This window comes from Hippocampus guttulatus, chromosome 3, assembly GCF_054856545.1.
Source record: "Hippocampus guttulatus isolate MCC_2025c chromosome 3, RoL_Hgut_1.0, whole genome shotgun sequence".
NCBI classification, from domain to species: Eukaryota; Metazoa; Chordata; class Actinopteri; order Syngnathiformes; family Syngnathidae; genus Hippocampus; species Hippocampus guttulatus.
In genome coordinates this window covers 25,111,298-25,130,599 of record NC_141263.1, presented here as the reverse complement: position 1 = coordinate 25,130,599, position 19,302 = coordinate 25,111,298, and the positions used below count along the sequence as shown (strand labels likewise).

The following is a 19,302-nucleotide window of genomic DNA, read 5'->3' as shown; positions in this document are numbered from 1 at the left end:
CTCCGGTTAGAAGCCTCTCATCCAAGCAGGCTTCATCAGTTCATGCAACAAGGCTACGCAGGTATCCTGTTGAAGGCGCACCTCAAACGCGAACGCATTAGTCGTTTTGGGAATGGAAAACGTTAAGAGGCTATGCAGAGAAGCCTCTGTCATCAACGAGAAATCGTTGGGTGGAAACTCGAGGTCGTAAAAAGTTCAACTGAAACGGTAGCTGTGGTGGAGCTGCCTCATCAAATCAAAACTGACTGTGTTTGTTTATTTTTTTTGTTGTTGTTGGAGGCAAAATCATTGATGGGTTTTGGTAAAGACACCTCACACGAGAGGAAAAAGTTGTGTTGTAATTAAGTACAATAATCCACTAAAAATACGAATATAATCCATAATCCTGTTCTAATACACTCGCATGTACTCTTCTACGTCAGTGAAATTATTAACGCCGCATTGGGTAAGTAATCTGTAACTTCAATGAAAGTACAGTACAGTGTGTCAATTACTGCTGATATTACATTGCTTGTCGGTCGTTTGTTTCACTTAAATTTACCTTTGAGGGATTCAAATAAAATAAAGTGAAATCAAACAGACCAACGCTTCATTAGAAAGTTGTTTTATTGCTATCGCTGTACTTTTGCGCCCCGAATATGACGTCATTCTTATTGAACTCAAGTACAGTGGTTATGAGTCGCTACCGATTTGACATCCAGGCGAAGACCACTGGCGCTGCCGTGTGGCCAAGAATGAGCAGCAGGATGGAAATACTGTTCGCACAAACAAACCAACAAACCTATTGGAAAAAAAACCCTTTTAAAAATCTGATTGTATGCGTAAGTCACTTGAAAAAGTGATTGGAATGCCAGGCATTAACTAATAAATATTTTTAAATACACATCATCCATCACTCATTGGAAAAAAAACAAAAAACAAAAGTCAAACAACTAATTGGCTCTATGGCCACTACTGTGGGTACATGTGCAACATCCAGTTCCATGAATGAGAACATATTGAGTGTACATCAATGTGCCTCTGACACGTTCACAGTGTTTACGGACGCCAGGAGCGAGGAGAACAGCGAGTCGGGCTTTTTCGACAAGATGTCTGGAATGTCCAGTTCTGCCACCTGGAAGGTTAGGAGTTTGGGTTATGGAGTTTGTCATCTGCAGCAGATAACCCAGTCAGGGGCTTACTATTAAGACATTGTATGTTTGTGCATGCGTGTGTGTACACGTGAGTGTCACCTTTCCATTGTCCATAACCAAAATGCGATCGGCGTGCATTACGGTGTTGATACGGTGGGCGATGGTGAGCATTGTGCAGTGCTGGAAGGCATCTCTGATGGTGCTCTGGATCAGCAAGTCGGTCTGGGCATCGATGGATGCCGTCGCCTCGTCCAAAAGAATGATCTGGACGAGGGGGAGGAATGTTTCATTTTTACCTCCGAAGATTAAGACTTTTTATCCAGACGAAATCCATCCTTGCTCTTGTTATGGCTTAAACACCCCCCTCCCCCGCCCCCCGCCAGGGCTCCGTGGACCCAAAAAGTTTGCGAGCCACTGGATTATAGAGTATGTGGCCATGTCCCAACCTTAGAGTTGCGTAGCAGTGCTCTAGCCATGCACATTAACTGTCGCTCCCCGACAGAGAAGTTCTCTCCGTTCTCAAACACCGGTGCCTGAAGCTGACCCTCCAATTTGGAGATCTGTGGAGACAAAAGATCACTTGAGGGCTAGTCACGAGATGTGAACGAGAGCGTCAACTATCGGCCAGTGGCCTCTCTCTGCAGTCGTTTCTTAAGTGTTGTTTAAAAAGTGTTTCTTAAATGGTCTTTCTGTTAGAGCTGGGCGGTGTACGGTGTACTACGGCACTGGGAAAGAATGAACAATTAACAACAATAAACCTTTAATTATTAGCCTGCATTATTAATCCCCCCCACCCCAAAAATGACAAACTGATATTGCGCTTTCCAAAAAAGAAAAGACAGTGTCATAAATTGCTGTAAAGCAGCAAAATTCAAAATGTCAAAATTTAATTCAATTCATTGCATCCATTGAATTGAATTAAATTGAATTGACTCCACTTCCCAGGATGTTGAACAGAAAGTGAATTGAAACTAGGTTAACTTTGCATCATGAATGACTTTGAATTTCATGGACTTTCAAGTCTAGTTCCTGCAATTCAAATTTCAACTCCAAATCTGCTTCCTGTTTGCAATCTCTATTCAGATTCAAGTATTGAATTTGAATTTAGGGGTAATTCTCAATTCAATTCTGGATTTCATACAGCCGTGCTGTACAGTTCTTGAGGTTATTTGACGCTGTAAACCTAGGACACTTGTATTTCTTTTTTTGGTTGACTCTTTGATGAACCAATAATTTAAAATGAACAATTTAAATTAAACAGAACTCGATTTGGACGTGAAGAGCTTCATCCATATTGCGGGGGTGGCTCACCGAGTCCTTCATGTAGGTCCTCTCCAGCGCGACCCAGATCTCCTTGTCACTGTAGATGTTAAAGGGGTCCAGGTTGTACCTGTTGGAGTCGACGCGGGTGGTCTTCAGCCGGTGGCGGTCCGCAACGCACACCGCGTGTCCACTTGCTGTTAAGTTACCTGACCGTGCCGATGAATAGCACGGGGTCCTGGGGGATGATGGACAGTTTGCTGCGCAGATCTTGCAGACCGATGGTCGAGATGTCAACACCGTCGATGACGATGCTTCCCTCGGCCGCCTCGACCAGTCGGAACAGCGCCACCCCTAAAGAGGACTTGCCTGCAGAAAACGAAGTCGCAGATGGAGGACAGAATGTTCAGCTCACGTCATAAAACATGCTTGATTTAAATTGTAACTAAAACTGAATGTGGGCAGCTCGGTGGGTCCAGTGGTTAGCGCGTCAACCTCACAGTGCAGAGGTCGTGGGTTCGATCCCGACTCCGGCCTTCCTGTGTGGAGTTTGCTTGTTCTCCCCGGGTCTGCGTGGGTTTTCTCCGGGTATTCCAATTTGGGAATTTATCCATTGTGAGACGAATAAAGCTTTTCTTATTCTTAATCCTCCCACGTTCCAAAAACATGCATGGCAGGCTGATTGAACACTCTAAATTGTCCCGCGGTGTGAGTGTGAGCGCGGATGGTTGTTCATCTCTGTGAGTCCTGCGATTGGCTGGCAACCGGTTCAGGGTGTCCCCCGCCTACTGCCGGAAGACAGCTGGGATAGGTTCCAGCACCCCCCGCGACCCTTGTGAGGATGAAGCGGATCGGATAATGGATGGATAAAACTGAATGTTACAAGACATCACAAACTTTTTTTTAAATTCATGTAGCTATCACACTAGTAATGCTAATAGCATTTGTGCTTTGTCACAGATAGCATGAGTAACTGTCGTTTCTGAATTCTCACCAGAGCCCGTCCTTCCCACAATGCCCAGTTTCTCTCCGGCTCGGATGAGGAAGTCCAGCCCGTTCAGGACAACGGGCGTGTTCTCTCGGTACTTCATCTTGTAGTCCCGGAAGGTAATGGACCCACTCGCGGGCCAGTTCTTCAGGATATTAGCGTCTTCCGCGTGTCTGGGACCCTCAGATTTACAATCCTGTTTACGAGGAGCTTAGATTGGAGATCCACCCGCGTAACGGTCAAATCGGGATTGGTTTTGTAGGGTTCTATAAAGCTATCTGACCGTGATGTACTCTTGCAGCCGCTCCACAGAGTTGAACCTGGCCTCCACCTCTGTGGCTTGCTTCACCGTGTACTGTAGCATGCCTGTCAACTGCACACATGTCACATACAGCACTCAATGTCCAGTGGCGGGAAGTAACAAAGTACCAAGACTTACAATACCGTACATCAGTAGATTTGTCAGATTTCTATACTACCTCTGGTCATGTCGTGGTCGCCCGGTCAAATTGACTTCTCAACTGAATGCCGCCGGCGAGCTGTACTCACCTGCGTGGTGTAGGACAAAGCCAGGCCCTTCATGGACGGACTGATGTTCTCATTACTAATCAGAACCACAATGAGCGCCACAAACAAGGTCATCAAGGCTGCCATTAAGTCCAGCCTGAAGCTGAGCCAGCGGGTCCCAGCGTTAAAGAGCATGTAGTAGTTGGAGTTGATGTCGTTCAAGGACTTGAACCTATCACACAAGACAGGACAACGGCACCCAATTACCGGTGTACTGTCGCGTTTCCGAGGAGCGCGGCAAGACAGTTGTAAATGTTATCTTACAGCTGGATGTGGCTGTCTTTCATGTTGTAGGCGTGGATGGTGCTGAGGCCCTGCAGAGTGGATGTGGTGAGGCAGATGCAGGGAGAGCGACTGATGTTCTCCATCTTCTTCATCAGGCGGACGCTCCTCTGGAACATGCTGCAGAAACAATAACAGAAATTCTTTGTCCGAGGTACAAAGCGCGCAGCCCGCTGGTCCAAAGCGGTGTTAACGTACAAGAGCATGAGCGTGAACAGAAGTCCCATGATGAACACAGCGATGAGCATGAAGGGTAAGACGGCGGCGATGGTGATCACTGAGGAGCTCACGAGCAGGCTGAACTGCAATAAGGGATCCATGTAGATGGGAATAACACTGTCCAGCTCCTCCTGGTCTTTGGAGAAGCGGTTGAGAATGCGGCCCGTTGGTGTGGTGTCAAAGAAGCTCATGGGACTGACTATTATCTGGCAAGGTCGATATATATATCAAAAAACAAAAGCAAAAACAAAAAACAATTAGCTCCATTCTTCAGGCAAGGTCGATATTAAACAAAATAAATAATAAATCAAAACATTAGCTCCATTCACAAAGTCAAGATCCAGGCATAGGCAAGAGGGTCACACGATATAAAGCAACAAGATGCAAATATACAGATGTAGTGCACCAATGGCAATCTAGGAAAATGTAAATGTGGATTGGATGGGATCTCTTAGAACGTCGTGTTAAATCAAAAATCTTACACTTGCATAGTTGAAAAGGATTTGCAAACCATTACAGCGTTTTTATTTATGATTCAGGCAACACCCCAACTTCATTGGGAGTGAGGTTTGTAGTTCTATTTTGGAATAATCTCGGTGCAACATTATTTCACCACGTGTATGTTTTTCGATCTGTTGAAATGTCATAAAACGAGTTTGAAATCATTTCAGTGTTGTGGGACCATAGTGGGGTAATAATTATGGTTTCAACCACAATATTAAGACGAGCAATTTTTAGAGGGGCGCCAATTCCTCAAAAGCCGTCGTATGCTGTTAACAGAGGCAAGTTTACACCATCTGCGCCCAGTCCCGTTTGCTTGCACAATATATCAAAATGAATGTCATTTGTCCTTTATTTATCCTTTATTTGTCCCAGACTGTAAATTTCCCCAGTGTGGGACAAATAAAGGATATCTTAATCTTAATTTTCCGTCATTTGCTTTGTACAGTAATAAAACGTCCGAGACACTTGACATTACATCACACTGACCCTTATCATTGAAAAATAAGATAAGATATCCTTTATTTGTCCCACACTGGGGAAATTTACAGCCTCCAGCAGCAAGAATGTGGGTAGAAAGAAGAAAGAAGAAAAACAAACAGACACCGTTCAATGTTCAAAAATGTAAGGTCAGCAAAATATACAGATGTTCATCCTCCCTGATGCCGAGACCAGCCGGGTACCTTTTTGACCAGGATGTCGTGGAAGTGGCAGGCGGCATTCAGGGTGACATGGGTAAAGAAGAAGCACTTCACGGTGGCCGTGAACAACATGAACAACATCATCATGGCGTAGACCAGCTGGTAGAAGTGGATGTCTGGGTTCTCGTAAATGTCACCCGGCTCTGACGTGGTTCCGTTGGCTGACTGGACCCAGTAACATGAACCTGTTAGCACTGGGAACTTTTCTTGAAGTCAAATCATAATGCTGCTTTGGCATTTTCATTCATGTGCTTCGGTCTGAATTTGTTCCTGCTGCCTCTGCTGCAATGCAGTAATGGGAGTAATTGTAGGAAAATGGAAACAGGAGAAGCGCTCGTCATAATGACAGTAGCAATATTCGTAGATCAGTCGTGATGGCATGAAAGTAAAGAACGCCCATTTGCTCGCCCCTTCCTTCCTAAGAATGGAACCTAATTGTTTCTAAACGATGCGCCTGCTGTATGGGGAAACTGCCACCTTGTTTGACCGTTTTCTCATGTTAACTTTTAGAAAGGAAGCGGAGTAAATTGCGTTATGCTTTATTTTTTTTTGTTTAATTTACAATTGAATCGTTTTTATGACACCAAGTGAAGTTTCTCCGGGAAATGAAGCTTTTTCATCTGTCCAGGGCAGAACAGTAGTAGCAGAAATAGCAATTGCAGTAGTGTAGGAGGAGCAGTAATTTTAGTCGTGGCAATAAAAATACAGGTATCAGTACTTGTAATTGTATATCGTAGTTAGCAGCAGTAGTATTAATGAAAATATTAACCATATTAGTCGTCATAGTTGTCAAAATAGTTGTGGCATGACCCTGTCTTGTTTGTTTTTTGTTTCAGTTTCCAGCTGGTGAGTGGGTGTTACCTCATCAGTCTCACCTTTCTTGAATCTGGCCTCGCTATCTGCTTGCTTTATAAACCAGGCCACGCCAACAACTGACTGTCGGATTATTAGCCTTGCTCACGACTCTGTCTCCAAGTGCCTTTAACATTCTTCACATTTTTGCCTCTTGAGCCTTTCCTCATGAGTTCACAGTACAGGATTTTTGTTTCTAGTATTTTCCTTGTTATGTATTCTTGTTTTTCTTTTCGTCGTGCATTGGATTTTCTTGTCTTTTAAGTTGACATGAATCTTTTGTTCATATCGTTCTTTGGCTTTTGCAACGCTTTTTGTTTCTTCTCGCCTTTGCCTGGTTCTTTGTTATCAGCATCCTTTGTTGTACTTTGTTGGTCTTGCGTTTTTGTGACTTCTTATCTGTGTCCACACTTTTGGAATCCTCATTCTGTCTGGGCTTCGTCCGCACATTTGACAAGTACTACTATTAGTAGGAAGAGTAGTGACAGCAATACTAGTCTTTGTAGTCAAACGGCTAAAAATAGTAGTACCAATAATAAGAGCAGACTACTCGTAGCAGCAGGAATAGTCATCATGATAGTCGCACAAGTACTGTGGTAAAATTATGAAGTGTGTGTTGGCTGTTTTTTGACTGGAGTGTTAAATTCACCCCTCAGTCTGCATTTGTACTTTAATAAACACAGCATGTAGTCTTCAAACAACACTAACCCTTTTGAACAAATTACGCGTGCGTGCGTGTGTCCATATGTTCTCACCCCACTGCCCTGGTCAAGCCAATAGCTGAGCCACCAGTTGCAGAAGGCCGTGGAGCTGATCATCAGCACAAAATTCAAGATCATGAGGAAGGTGATGATGTAACCTGAAGAAGTGGAGCACAAATACCTGCATTGTGTCTGTGTCCTGATAGAAATATAGATTTTTATATACAGCTCACCCCCACTCTTTGAGTAGCGAAAATCGGCATATAATTGACACTCAGTGAAATGCATTTAGGGGAATGGGGGGCGGGGGGGATTTAAATAAACCGAAAAAATTAGCCCCCCCCTCCCAAAAAAAAAAAAACAAGCAATAAACCTCCAATGAGTTTTTCAGGAAAAACAGGGGTTGGCTTCCCCTCCAATTATAGCACGCATCGCCACCCCCCCCCATAATAGGAAAAAATATTGGTGGGGAAAATTTGAAACCAAGCCAAACTGCAAGTATGTGGGGGTGCACAGTATATTGTACACACGTGTGTGCGCGTGTGTTTTCAACCTCCTGCTGCCTTTATGTACTGTCTGTAAAAGCTCCAGGACACAGCGCCCTCTGTGGACAACTCCTTGCTGACCAACTGGTCCCCATCCTCCACCGCTGACATTTTCTGACACACTATAATACACATATTCAAATTTACACACATTCTTTGGACACCTAATTAGGTACACCTGCTTGATCAAATGGCATCCAATACGAGAGCTCGAAAGTGAAACACAGTTCAGTATTGTGGACCTTTTTGAGGTGGACATCATTTGTATCGATATAATTTACAAAATCCCGACTCACATTTTTGGCCGGTGATGTCTCCCACCTCAACTTCATCTGTGATGTCGAAGGCTGTGAGGGAGAGCAGCTGTCAGTATCTGGCTAATACAAGTCAAACACTCCAAAAAGTGCTGTCATAAGACCGCAAAAGTAACAGCAGTAGTTGAAGTGAATGCTGGGACAATATTTGAAATAGTAGTAGTACTTATTGGAGTTGTCATACAAGTACAAACTGTAGTCGTCGCAGTAGCAAGATGAGTACAGTGAACCCCAGCGGATTCGCTGCTCAGCATTTGCCAATTCGACTGCAGTGGTACCTCTACTTATGAAATTAATTGGTTCTGGAAGATTTTTTTTCAGTAGAATTTTTTTTAAGTAGACGCATTTTCCATGTTCCATTCCACGTTTGCTTTCGTCGGCTTTTAACAATCCTTCGAAAATGTCCAAGGCAAACATCAGCATAGTGAGCGATCGCCTGACTGTTGAACACTTTTTATGGGTGATTCGCATTTACGTAAAACTATCGGAACGTCTCATGGCCTGAGGGGCGAATGACGAGGTCGCTGCAAAGACGCATATCTATTTATCTATCGACACACAGAGACACATATGGTGGAGGTCCCTCTTAGCCAATGGGATGCCAGCATGATGCTCCGTAATAGCCAATGGCAGAGCAGCTATAAGTATGTTGTGTTCAGGAAACTTGGAGCTGCGACTCGCACCTTTCGGATCTTGAAATTTCTTTCGTAACAAGAGGCAATATTTTCCTGTTGAGGCATTTCGTAATTTCCAAATTTCGCATTAAGAGACGTTCGTAAGTAGAGGTACCACTGTATGATAGTGACTGACTTTTTTTTTTTTTTTTGGAGGAACCTAACCTTCATTTTTCCGTGTCTTCTAATTAGTCCAAAGGCATGTCTAATATAACGGCATTACTTTGGTGCCGTCTTGTGGCCACTAAACTATTTTGATGTGCCAGGAAGAGCTCCATTGAGTCAGATTGTTGCCTTGTCGAATACTTTCGAAAATAAGTGATTTTCCGCCACCTTGTGGCATTTATAAGAAATTTCAAACCATTTTAGAGTGAATGAATCAATTACTTGATTTGTGCTGTTCGTAACAGGTGTCAGTCCATACCTCCCATGAATAATCAAAGCTGACTCTAGTCATCATAGCAGTAGTAATTGAAGTGGATGGCGTAGTAGTAGTAGTAGTAGTAATAAAAGTAGTGGTAATCGGCACATTAATAGGAAAAGCAGTAGCAGGAGTGACACCGGTTGCCTGGTACAAAAAGAGCAATCGACCAATCGAATATCAACTTAGTCCTCTCAGTATTGTAGTCGTAAGAGTCATATGCAATGCAGTAGTAGTTGTACTAATAGTTGTAACCGGGGTTGATGATTCCGCTCTTTGCTCGTTCTCTCAGCTCAGGCTCCATGGTCTTCATGGGCTGAGCCTCCTCCTCTTTTTTCTCCGTCTGAACACAACATGAAGTCATGCTTCAATGTTAGGTGAAGAAGAAGATGAGGAAAAAAAAGGCAAGTGAACGCCAATCTGACTTTGGCCTGTTCTGCGTGGTAGCCTCTGATGAGCTCAGCATAGCGTCCGTTGGCCCTGATCAGCGCCTGGTGGTTCCCCCTCTCGTGGACCTCGCCATTGTCCAGCAACAGAATGTCATCGCAGAACTCCAGATACTGATGGAGTAGTATGAATCGTAACAATAATGCAATTCTGTAGCCTGCTCTTATACTGTGAGGAAACTGGGAAAGTGTTAGCCCAACTCCTGAAAAGTATTCAGGAGACGCTCTTGCATAAAAACTATCATTCAAAGACGACACAAAACTGCTGAACAATGACTCGTTTGTACAGATTTCTCACAAAACTCAACATTTTTATATCATTAACCCTTTCAGGGACAGCAGTCACCACAGTGGACAACTGATCATGTTATCATTATTGCTGCATGAAAGGGTTAAGGTACTTGTGTTATTTGTTATTGTAAAGTGTCCTTGGGTGTCTTGAAAGGCGCTTATAAATAAAATCTATTATTATTATTATTATTATTATGTTTATCCTGCATACTATTCCAAATTCCCCAAAAAACATGAGGCTTAAAAAACCCAGCGTAAACACAACAAAGACATCTCTCCCATCTAGTCATGATAAATGACGTTTCGACTTCAAACTCAAGACAAATCCTTCATATTCCCAGTTTGGCACCCGCAGATTCACATCTTCGCAGTGACAGGTGAGTTGCACAAAAAAAAAAAAAAAAAAAATGTAGCAGGGCCACAACAGGTAAACTGCGATACAGCAATAGTACTGCTGTAGCAAAAGTAGAACTTTACTCTTCACGGCCCAGGTACCTGGAGTTGGTGCGTGACCAGGATGATGGACTTTCCCCGCAGCCGGCGCTTGATGCACTCCTCAAAGATGTGCTTGCCCACGTGGGCGTCCACAGCCGAGAGCGGGTCATCGAGCAGGTAGATGTCCTTGTTGGCGTAGACGGCCCGAGCCAGGCTGACCCTCTGCTTTTGGCCACCCGACAGGTTCAGGCCACGCTCGCCGATCTGACCACAACAATAATAAGCATGCGAGCTTTGAGAGAAAGTTACGGCAATCGAGAACAGCTGTAGAAAGCGAAAACAGAATTCAAATCACAACAGAAATGCACAACGATAGAAATCAACCAAAACGGTACAAATAACCCCAAAAAAAAATAACTGTTGGAATCAACAATAACAATAGAAATCAGCACTCAGGATTTAAATCACAGACATGACAAAAGCAAAAGCAATCAACAAAATAACATAAATGGACAATAACAACATTCATCAAATCAGCCTGCCATGCATGTTTTTGGAATGTGTGAGGAAACCGGAGTACCCGGAGAAGACCCACGCAGGCCCGGGGAGATCATGCAAACTCCACACAGGGAGGCCGGATCGAACCCACGACCTCTGCACTGTGAGGTCGACGTGCTAACCACTGGAATACCGGGCCGCCACAATGTATATCAAATAACAGAAATAAAAACTGCACAAGAAATCAACAACAGAAACAGGAAAAAACTGTATAATAGCGAGTATACCTCGGTCTGATCGGCGTGTGGGAGTATCTGCAGGTCAGCTCGAAGGCCGCACACGTCCAAAACGCTTTTGTATCTGCACAAAGAAACTCGCACGTGAGCACATTTTAACTGACTCGTTACATTACTCCGCGTCAGAGAGTAAATGTCTATGAATGTAAAAAATAAAATAAAAAAATACATGTTGGCTTATGAAATTGTTTTTTAATTTATATTTTTATTATTGACAATAAAGTTGTATCCAATCCAATCCAAAATGTGAAATGTGTGTGTGTACGTATTTAGTTCACTACTATACGAAAGCTGGGGTGCAATGACTAAATGTGCGTTTTTTTGCTATTGTGTGGGAAAATGATTTATGTGAAAGACATTGAGAGTTAATGGAAGATATTTACATAGAGCAATACTTTAGTGGTAATAGGAGTGGCAGTAATAGTTGTAGTACTCATAGCAGAAGTAACATGCGGAGTAGTGTAAATAGTCATGCGGTTGTCGGAACAGCAGCAGTAACAGTAGCAGTCGTGGTCATAGTCTTTTAAATTTCTGCCCTTCAACAGTAAATATGCTCAGATTCATGTAGTCCTCTATGAAACTAATAGTAGTTGTAGATGTACTAGCAGGAGCAGTTTTGTGGAAATAGTAGTAGTAAAAGTTGCAGTGCTAATACAGTAGTATTGGAAGTAGAATTCACAATGGCAGTCATTAAAGAAATAGTGCACTATTATTATTAGGAGTTGTAATAGTAGCATAAATAATACCAGTAATGGGAGTAGAAAAAGTTATGAGAGTAATAGCAAGACTGTAATAGGAGTAGAAATAGTACTGTAATAGTAACAGTGGTTATACTTGTTGTGGTAATAATAGTGCTGCAGTAGTAATAACGTGTCGTACTAATTGTAGTTGTTGTAGTAGTAGTAAAAGGAGCAATTTTAGTCATAATAGTCCTAGTCATTGTAGTCGACGTAGTAATGGGAGTAATCCTAATAAGAGTAGTAAAATAATAGGAGCGGTAGTCGTAGTGGTATTGTTAATAGTCATAGTAGCAATACGATACCATAGTAGGGTTAGTCGAGTACCATTACTAGTAATGGTACTCGAAACAGTACCAGTACTACCAATAGTAGCAATCGGGCTCATAGCAGTCATAGCAATTGTAATATCATAAATGGTAGCAGTTGTTTTTCTTTGTCTTTGTCTTTTTCATTATTCCGGTCAATCATTTGTGGTCATCTGTTTGTCAAGGTGCGCATTTACGTGTCATCGTCCAGAGGGTTCCCTATCAGGATGTTTTCTTGAACGGTTCCGTGGAAGATCCACGCCTGCTGGGAAACGTACGCAAAGGTCCCACTGGCCGAGACGGAGCCCTGGAGGAGGTGCATCTAAAAACACAAAAGCCACCACATGAAGGTCTTCATGTTTGGATCGAGTGTAGTGCCCTGGCGGAGGTAACGCGGGTGCTGCGACTCACCTGCTCCAAAATGCTCAAAATCAGTGAGGTTTTCCCACTACCCACATTCCCGCAAACACCCAGCAACTTGCCCTTGGGAAGCGAGAAGGAAATATTCCTCAAAGTGGGCAGGAAGTCCGTATTTTCATCCGCCTTGTGTCCAAGCTCTCCGTTGGCCATCAACAGCCCTCCATTAACCACGCCGGACGAGGGCTCGTCACTCCGGATATCTGGTTTGCTCCAGGAAAAGCTAGCGTTTGTCATCTCGATGGCCGAGTCGCCGGATTTCCTTTGCACCAAATAGGGATCCAGATTCTGGATCAGCAATATTTTCTGTAGGGAAGAATGCAAAGTTAGACATGGGCTGGGCGGTCCAGGCCAGAAAGGGTCGCTTCAGCTGTTCCTCAAAAGCCCACCGCAAACCGCTCCATGAAGATTCTTTCCCGACACTGCCATCGATGAGCTGCACACCAACCTAACTTCCACAACGGTTAACAGACACCAAGTCAAGTTTCCTACCTTGAGACGTGTCACAGACACGGCGGCTTCGGCCAGTGCCTTTATGGACTGCGGCATCAGAGCCAGGCAGAAGCGCAGGGCGTTGAAGATGGCGATGGTGGTGAAGGCCTGGCGGTGACATGGAAAACACCATCCTCACCCACAGTCTCGATGCTGCTCGAAACACTACCAATGACTTACACTTAAGTTTGAAATTAAATTAGCTTCATCACAAAAGTCTTTTCTCTTCATTTTCTAGCATTTCTATTGCCTCCACCTCTTCCAGGACATGTGGATGGGAGATTTTTTTTTTCTTTGTTGCATCAGATTTCAGGTATCGCCATGTCAATGTACTCTGCCCGGGGTCTTCAGAATCAGTTTTGCTGTCTGATGTAAATTAGCAGACCAGCATCTCTCTCCCGCGACTGTTTTTCAGTGAGCTATTTCTTAATCCCGAGCTGTGGTTGTGGTGTACTCACTTCGGTGGTGTTGAGCTCCCAGCCCAACAAGGTGTGCAGCAGGAAGGTGAGCACGGTGGCTAGGATGGGGATGATGCTGGTGATGTTGTTGTTGGCATTCTGGACGTAACTTGTTTGGCGCAGATATTTTTTCTCTCCTTTCCTTAACTCTGACAGAAATCCCCGAAAAAAAGGTCACTGCCATCATTTGTGATCAAAGAACGTAGGTGATTTCATCATTTTAGTCATAAACGTACAGTATATATTTTTGTTTTTCTCACATTACCATTATGTTTACACATTGTTCATTCATAATCTTCATATTAAGTTTGATTTTGTAAAAATAATTCTGTCGAACCGCAGTTCAAAAGCAAGGTGCGATTTTTACTGCTAGTTTTTCGTGACTTTTTTTTAATTCATTTTGACTTTTGTCAGATTCAAGTTATTTCTGCGATCATGTGGGGTTTTTTTTCCTTCCACGAACAGAGGAGTATCAACACTTTTGTCCATGTGGGTACAATTCTGATTTTATCCTTCAAAGATGCAAAACAACCTTTGATATGACATATTTTATGCATAACTTTATCATTTCATCCTAAAGAAATTGGATTACAGTGGTACCTCTACTTAAGAACGACTCTTCATACGAAATGTTCAAGTTACGAAACACCTCAACAGGAAAATATTGCCTCTTGTTACCAAAGAAATTTCAAGATATGAAAGGTAAAACTACAGTATAGCTGCTCTGCTATTGGCGATTACCGAGCATCATCCTGGCATCCCATTGGCTAAGAGTGACCTTACCGTATGTGCCTGTGTGTCGATAGATATGTGTCGATGCAGCGTCCTCGTCATTCGCCCCTCGGGCCATGAGGTGTTCTGATGGTTTTACGTAAATGTTGATCACCCAGAAAAAAAGTGTTCACCGGTCGGGTGATTGCTCACTGTGCTGCTGTTTGTCTTGGACATTTTCGAAGGATTGTTCAAAGCCGACAAAAGCAAATGTCAGTTCTTTACCAAAACCACTTATGAGAGAGAACATGAACTAAAGAAGGCAAAAAACGATGAGGACGCAATGAAAGTTGAATTACCATAATTTTTATTCTTTTTTCCCTATTATGCACAACTCTTATTTATTGTGCAATCATCACTTGTAACATTTATTTGTGACATATTTTGATTCAATTTTATGCTTTATAAAACTTTTATGTCCAAATTTGGGGGGGCTTGGAACGGATTAGGGCTTTTACATGGAAAACGCGTCTCAACTGACATAATTTTCTAGTTAAGAATTTTTTTCCAGAACCAATTAATTTCGTAAGTAGAGGTACCACTGTATTTTCTTCTAACATTCAATAACACATTTTCACTTTGCATTCTTGAAAAATTTTCATTTCTGTTATATGTGTTTCATGATAAATGATTTCTTTTATGATTTTAGCCTAAACAACCGCAACTTTTTTCTCCTAATATGACTTTTTCTCTTCCAAAAATTACACGTTTAAAAAAAAACAACAACAATCTTCTTACGGTACAGTGCTTTTGATTCTGGTAATGCTGGCAAAATATACCCTGTTGGTAAATTCTTGTCATTCGTCCCCAGACATGTAAGCCATACCTGCGATCTTCTTCTCAAAGGACTCTTCCCAGGCATACATCTTGATGAGCTTGATGCTGTTGAGGATCTCGTTCATGGTGCGAACACGACTGTCCGTCAACAAGATGGATTTGTGTCGGAGCTTGCTGATGATCTTGGCCATTAAAATCTGAGCGCCATGGGGAAAAACCCCACAAGACTTAGTGAGCGAAATAGTCTAAAACAGGGGTCTCAAACTCAGGTCCTGGAGGGCCGCTGTCCTGCATGTTTTCCAAGTCTCCCTGTTGCAACACACCTGATTCAAATGAACAGGTTCAATGTCAGGGTTCCGCAGAGCTTGCTGATGATCTGATCATTTGAATCAGGTGTGTTGCAACAGGGAGACTTGGAAAACATGCAGGACAGCGGCCCTCCAGTACCGGAGTTTGAGACCCCTGTCTAAAATAATGCTGCAGGTGGCGATTTGGTTTCCTGACCTGCACTGGAACGAAGACCAGGTAGGTACCGACACCAATCAGTGCTGTTAAGCCCAGGATGAAGCAGGCGTAGATGATGCACAGACACAAGAGCACCGGGGACACCAAAGAATAGGTGCCAAGCACCACCGACTCAAACAGCTTTTGGCCGTCAGTCGTCAGGACGTTAATGATCTTTGGGGAAAGAGATGACCGTGTTAGTTTGAAACAAATCCACTAAAAATACAATCCATAAAGTGAAGGGGTGACCAACTTTGTACAACGCACTGACCCCTGACCTTTATTGATCCAAGACAGAAGTTTTGCAAGAAAAAAAAAAGTCTCGGAAACCTTGCATATTCACGGCTTGGCATTTGCTGTTTTTCTGCTCAGACAAAAGCAATTAAAGGATGACTTTGGTGCTATTTTGTGGGATCTTGGTGCCAAGAAACTTGTGAGACAAGGTGCTTCATTTAGACAAAAGTAGTGCTTTTTGCCACCGCATTGCGGCCTCTCTTGACATAGATACCGAATTCCGAGTTATTACTTATAACGCTGTCATTTTAACCTAAAAAAGCATCCTTGAGTTTTTCTTTTAGAAAAAAACCCTTTGCACATGATTTAATAAATTTAGCTATTTGTAGTTTTAGTTGCAGTTAATAGTTTTTTTTTGGGGCGAGGGATGTTTTTGCCCCCAAACAGTATGCATTTATTCCTAGGACTTTTTTCCCCATTTTTTCTGCTTCAAAACCCAAATGGAAGTTGGAAGATGTGAGCTGTACCTCTCCCATGGAGATGCCGCTGTGCACCCGCTGCGAGATGACCTTCTGGTAGGCCAGCATGCTGACGGCCCCCTTCAACCTAACGGCAGTGCGCACATTGACGGCCCACAACAGCGAGATGAAGAAGCTCTTGAGGAACTCGGTGGTGAACAGAGCAAAGCAGAGGCAGACTCCATGTGTCTGAATCGCCTTAGAAGGGTCGCCGACATGATCCAGGATCAAGTGTACCAGAATAGCCTGGGGGAGTTTGAAAATTGTGTTAAAATGGTGGAAGCTGGCACCCAACAAAACCAAGGTCCATGCCTAGGCCCTAGTGGACCAGTAAGTGATATTACTCCCAGATATGTCTGAAGCCCTTTTTAAAATGACTTTACAAGATGGAGTTGACTGACCGGACCCACAAACGCTGACACCATGGCAAGGACCCCGGCCATAAGAGAGATAATTAGTCTGGTTCTTTGGAAACGAAGAATGGTTCGGAGCAAAGAGGCCTTTTCCAGACCCGACTTTGCTACTTCCTCCTCCCACAGTCTCTGGAGCCTGAGGAGAGCACAGGGGGTTGTTTCTGAATCATTCCCATATTTGTCTCAAGAGACTCAACACTATCCGTTCATCGGGTGTGCCGCTACATCAAGACCTAGGATCAGGATTGTCCGCGAGACATTTTTAACCTGTCACATATGGTGTGGTTTCTGCTCTACTTGGTAGATCCAAACCCAAACTTCTCCAAGAAGGTGTCTGAAGATTTCAGTTGCCCCGGTTGTACATTTTCCAGAAAGGAACAACTAGTTCACACACCAAAAAAAAAAAAAAAAAAAAAGATCACAAACAGCAGTTGTGGACCTGTCCGTGCTTCCACTGGCCTCATCCAAAGGCGACAGGTGGAGGGTGCTAATGTCCAGCCTATTCCGGAATAGGCCCCAGAAGATGGAGGTCAGCCATGAGAAGGTGGCATAGGACACGAACCCTGCATTGTCCATCGGGTGGGGGCTAGACATAAGAAGGCAAACAGACCTCGTGTTAGCAATGGGTTCGTGACTTTTGACAAGGAAGCACCGCCGAGTGAAGTTCACTGACTGCGCCGAGGTCCAGCGGAAAGGTTTGAGAGTTTGAACGCTCTGCTTATACTTCCCAAACAGCGACGGGGGAGTTTTGCTGCCGGCATTGTTGGTTCCTTTCATCTAAAAGTTGAAACTAGAGTTAGGTTGATCATGAATGCACAGGAGGAGGTGTTTATTTGTTGGCTACTCACACAAAAGAGGTGCTTATTGTTCTCCGAATCAGGATCCTCTGCCTCCATCTTGTCCTGAAGTCAGACGCAGAGCATTTACCAACCATCCGTGAGCGGAATGAAAGTATTTTACCCTGAGAAAAATCCCAAAGCCGGAGCCTATCCCAGGTGAATTTGAACTAATATCCAGCAAGTCGCAGGGCACACAAACAATCCTTCACACGCACATTCGCAAATTTTAGTCATCAATGACGATGACAGGCATGTTTATGGAATGTGGGAACGAGAAAGTCAAGGTTCATGAGATTCAGAGCATTTATCATCAAATGAACAGTGATGAGGTCGCCACGGAGGTCCTCAGTCACCCAAGTATTGGAAGCTGCCTACCCTTTCTGCTTTAATACCCTGGATCAGTCTCTCTGGTATTGTTATCTAGTAGCTGGCTTGTAATTTGGTTTCAACTCAACATTCCCTTACTTTGCATGTCTTAGATCAAGACAAAGATTGTTGAGTACCTCCAGCAGGTTGGTGCCAAAGGCCTCACACCTCTGTTCTTGGGCTTGGAGAAACTAATCAATGTGCCTTGGTTGTGTTGGTGGGTCAGGCACTCCCTCTCAGCACACTGCAAAAATCAAAGAATACCTGACTAAATTCAATAAATTTAAAATAATTGCCATATCAGAAACTTGGCTTGATGAAGATAAAACAACTGAAATGGAAATAGAAGGTTATGAAATGTTTGCAACTAATAGGGAAAACAAAAAAGGAGGGGGGGTTGCAATATATGTAGACAAAGCACTTAAATGCAGTAAAATCGAGAGATTGACAAACACAATAGAAAACCTAATGGAATGTCTAACCATTGAAATACATAATAAAAAGGCATCAAATATCATCATAAGTTGCATCTATAGGACACCAGGATCATGTATTGACACATTCAATAAAAAACTAACAGATATGCTCAGTTACAACAACGATAAGAAAACACGAATATGTGGTGACTTTAACATTGACTTATTAAACCCAAATGGACACAATAAAACAACCGACTTCATAAATACTATGTACAGCAACAGCTTTTTCCCAGTAATCCTGAAACCTAGCAGAATAACAGTTGACACGGCCACATTAATAGATAACATATTTATAAATAAGATTGATCATAAAATGGAAAGTGGACTTCTCATTAATGACATAAGTGACCACCCACCTGTTTTTGCAGTTTTTCATAATTATTTTGATAGAAAAGCTAAGTCAACAACTCACATAACAGAAATAAGACTAAGAACCCAACGCTCCACCGACGCCTTTAAGCAAGACCTAGAAAAACAAAACTGGACCGAGGTCTACTCAAACGAAGACCCAAATACAGCGTTTGAAGTATTTCAGTCTACCATAATCTCCTTATATGATAAACATTTTCCATTAACTAAAGTCTCCAAAAAGTATAAAGACCCAAGTAAGCCATGGATAACGAAAGGCATAGAAAACACATGTAAAAAGAAAAACAATTTATATAAATTTTTAAAATTGAGAACTGAAGAAGCAGAAAAAAAATATAAGACCTATAAAAATAAACTAGTAAATATTATAAGAACCAGTAAAAGAGATCATTATCATGCACTATTAGAGCAGAATAAAAGTAACACACAAGAAATATGGAAGATACTTAACCAAGTAATCAGAAATAGTCCTAAAAAAATGGATTATCCAGAGTAT

The 19,302-nt window shown here is 42.8% G+C and overlaps 1 protein-coding gene across 1 annotated transcript; it reads right to left on the bottom strand.

The window, feature by feature from the left end:
* Positions 1–600: 600 nt before the first annotated feature.
* On the bottom strand, positions 601–18,201 carry abcc12 (ATP-binding cassette, sub-family C (CFTR/MRP), member 12). The gene is made up of 30 exons (XM_086107651.1): positions 18,096–18,201; positions 17,602–17,655; positions 17,427–17,530; positions 17,193–17,339; positions 16,742–16,889; positions 16,350–16,586; positions 15,589–15,762; positions 15,134–15,281; positions 13,537–13,685; positions 13,079–13,186; positions 12,581–12,892; positions 12,367–12,491; positions 11,116–11,188; positions 10,391–10,594; positions 9,584–9,718; positions 9,414–9,501; positions 8,046–8,096; positions 7,758–7,871; positions 7,259–7,362; positions 5,634–5,816; positions 4,429–4,655; positions 4,213–4,350; positions 3,931–4,120; positions 3,665–3,754; positions 3,388–3,577; positions 2,603–2,762; positions 2,445–2,523; positions 1,580–1,693; positions 1,233–1,397; positions 601–1,114 (listed from the first exon to the last, which is right to left on the bottom strand). Exons 2-30 carry the CDS (start codon positions 17,647–17,649, stop codon positions 1,010–1,012), a joined length of 4,110 nt encoding a protein of 1,369 aa, XP_085963777.1. The 5' UTR covers positions 17,650–17,655; positions 18,096–18,201; the 3' UTR covers positions 601–1,009.
* Between the last annotated feature and the right edge of the window lie 1,101 nt (positions 18,202–19,302).

Coding starts and splice junctions, on each gene's coding strand:
- abcc12 (XM_086107651.1), bottom strand. CDS start 17,649: ATGGAGGCAGAGGATCCTGATTCGGAGAACAATAAGCACCTCTTTTGT. Junction 16,890..17,192: donor GCCAGTGGAAGCACGGACAG/GTCCACAACTGC, acceptor TGCTCTCCTCAG/GCTCCAGAGACTGTGGGAGG. Junction 4,656..5,633: donor ACGACATCCTGGTCAAAAAG/GTACCCGGCTGG, acceptor CGACCTTGCCAG/ATAATAGTCAGTCCCATGAG.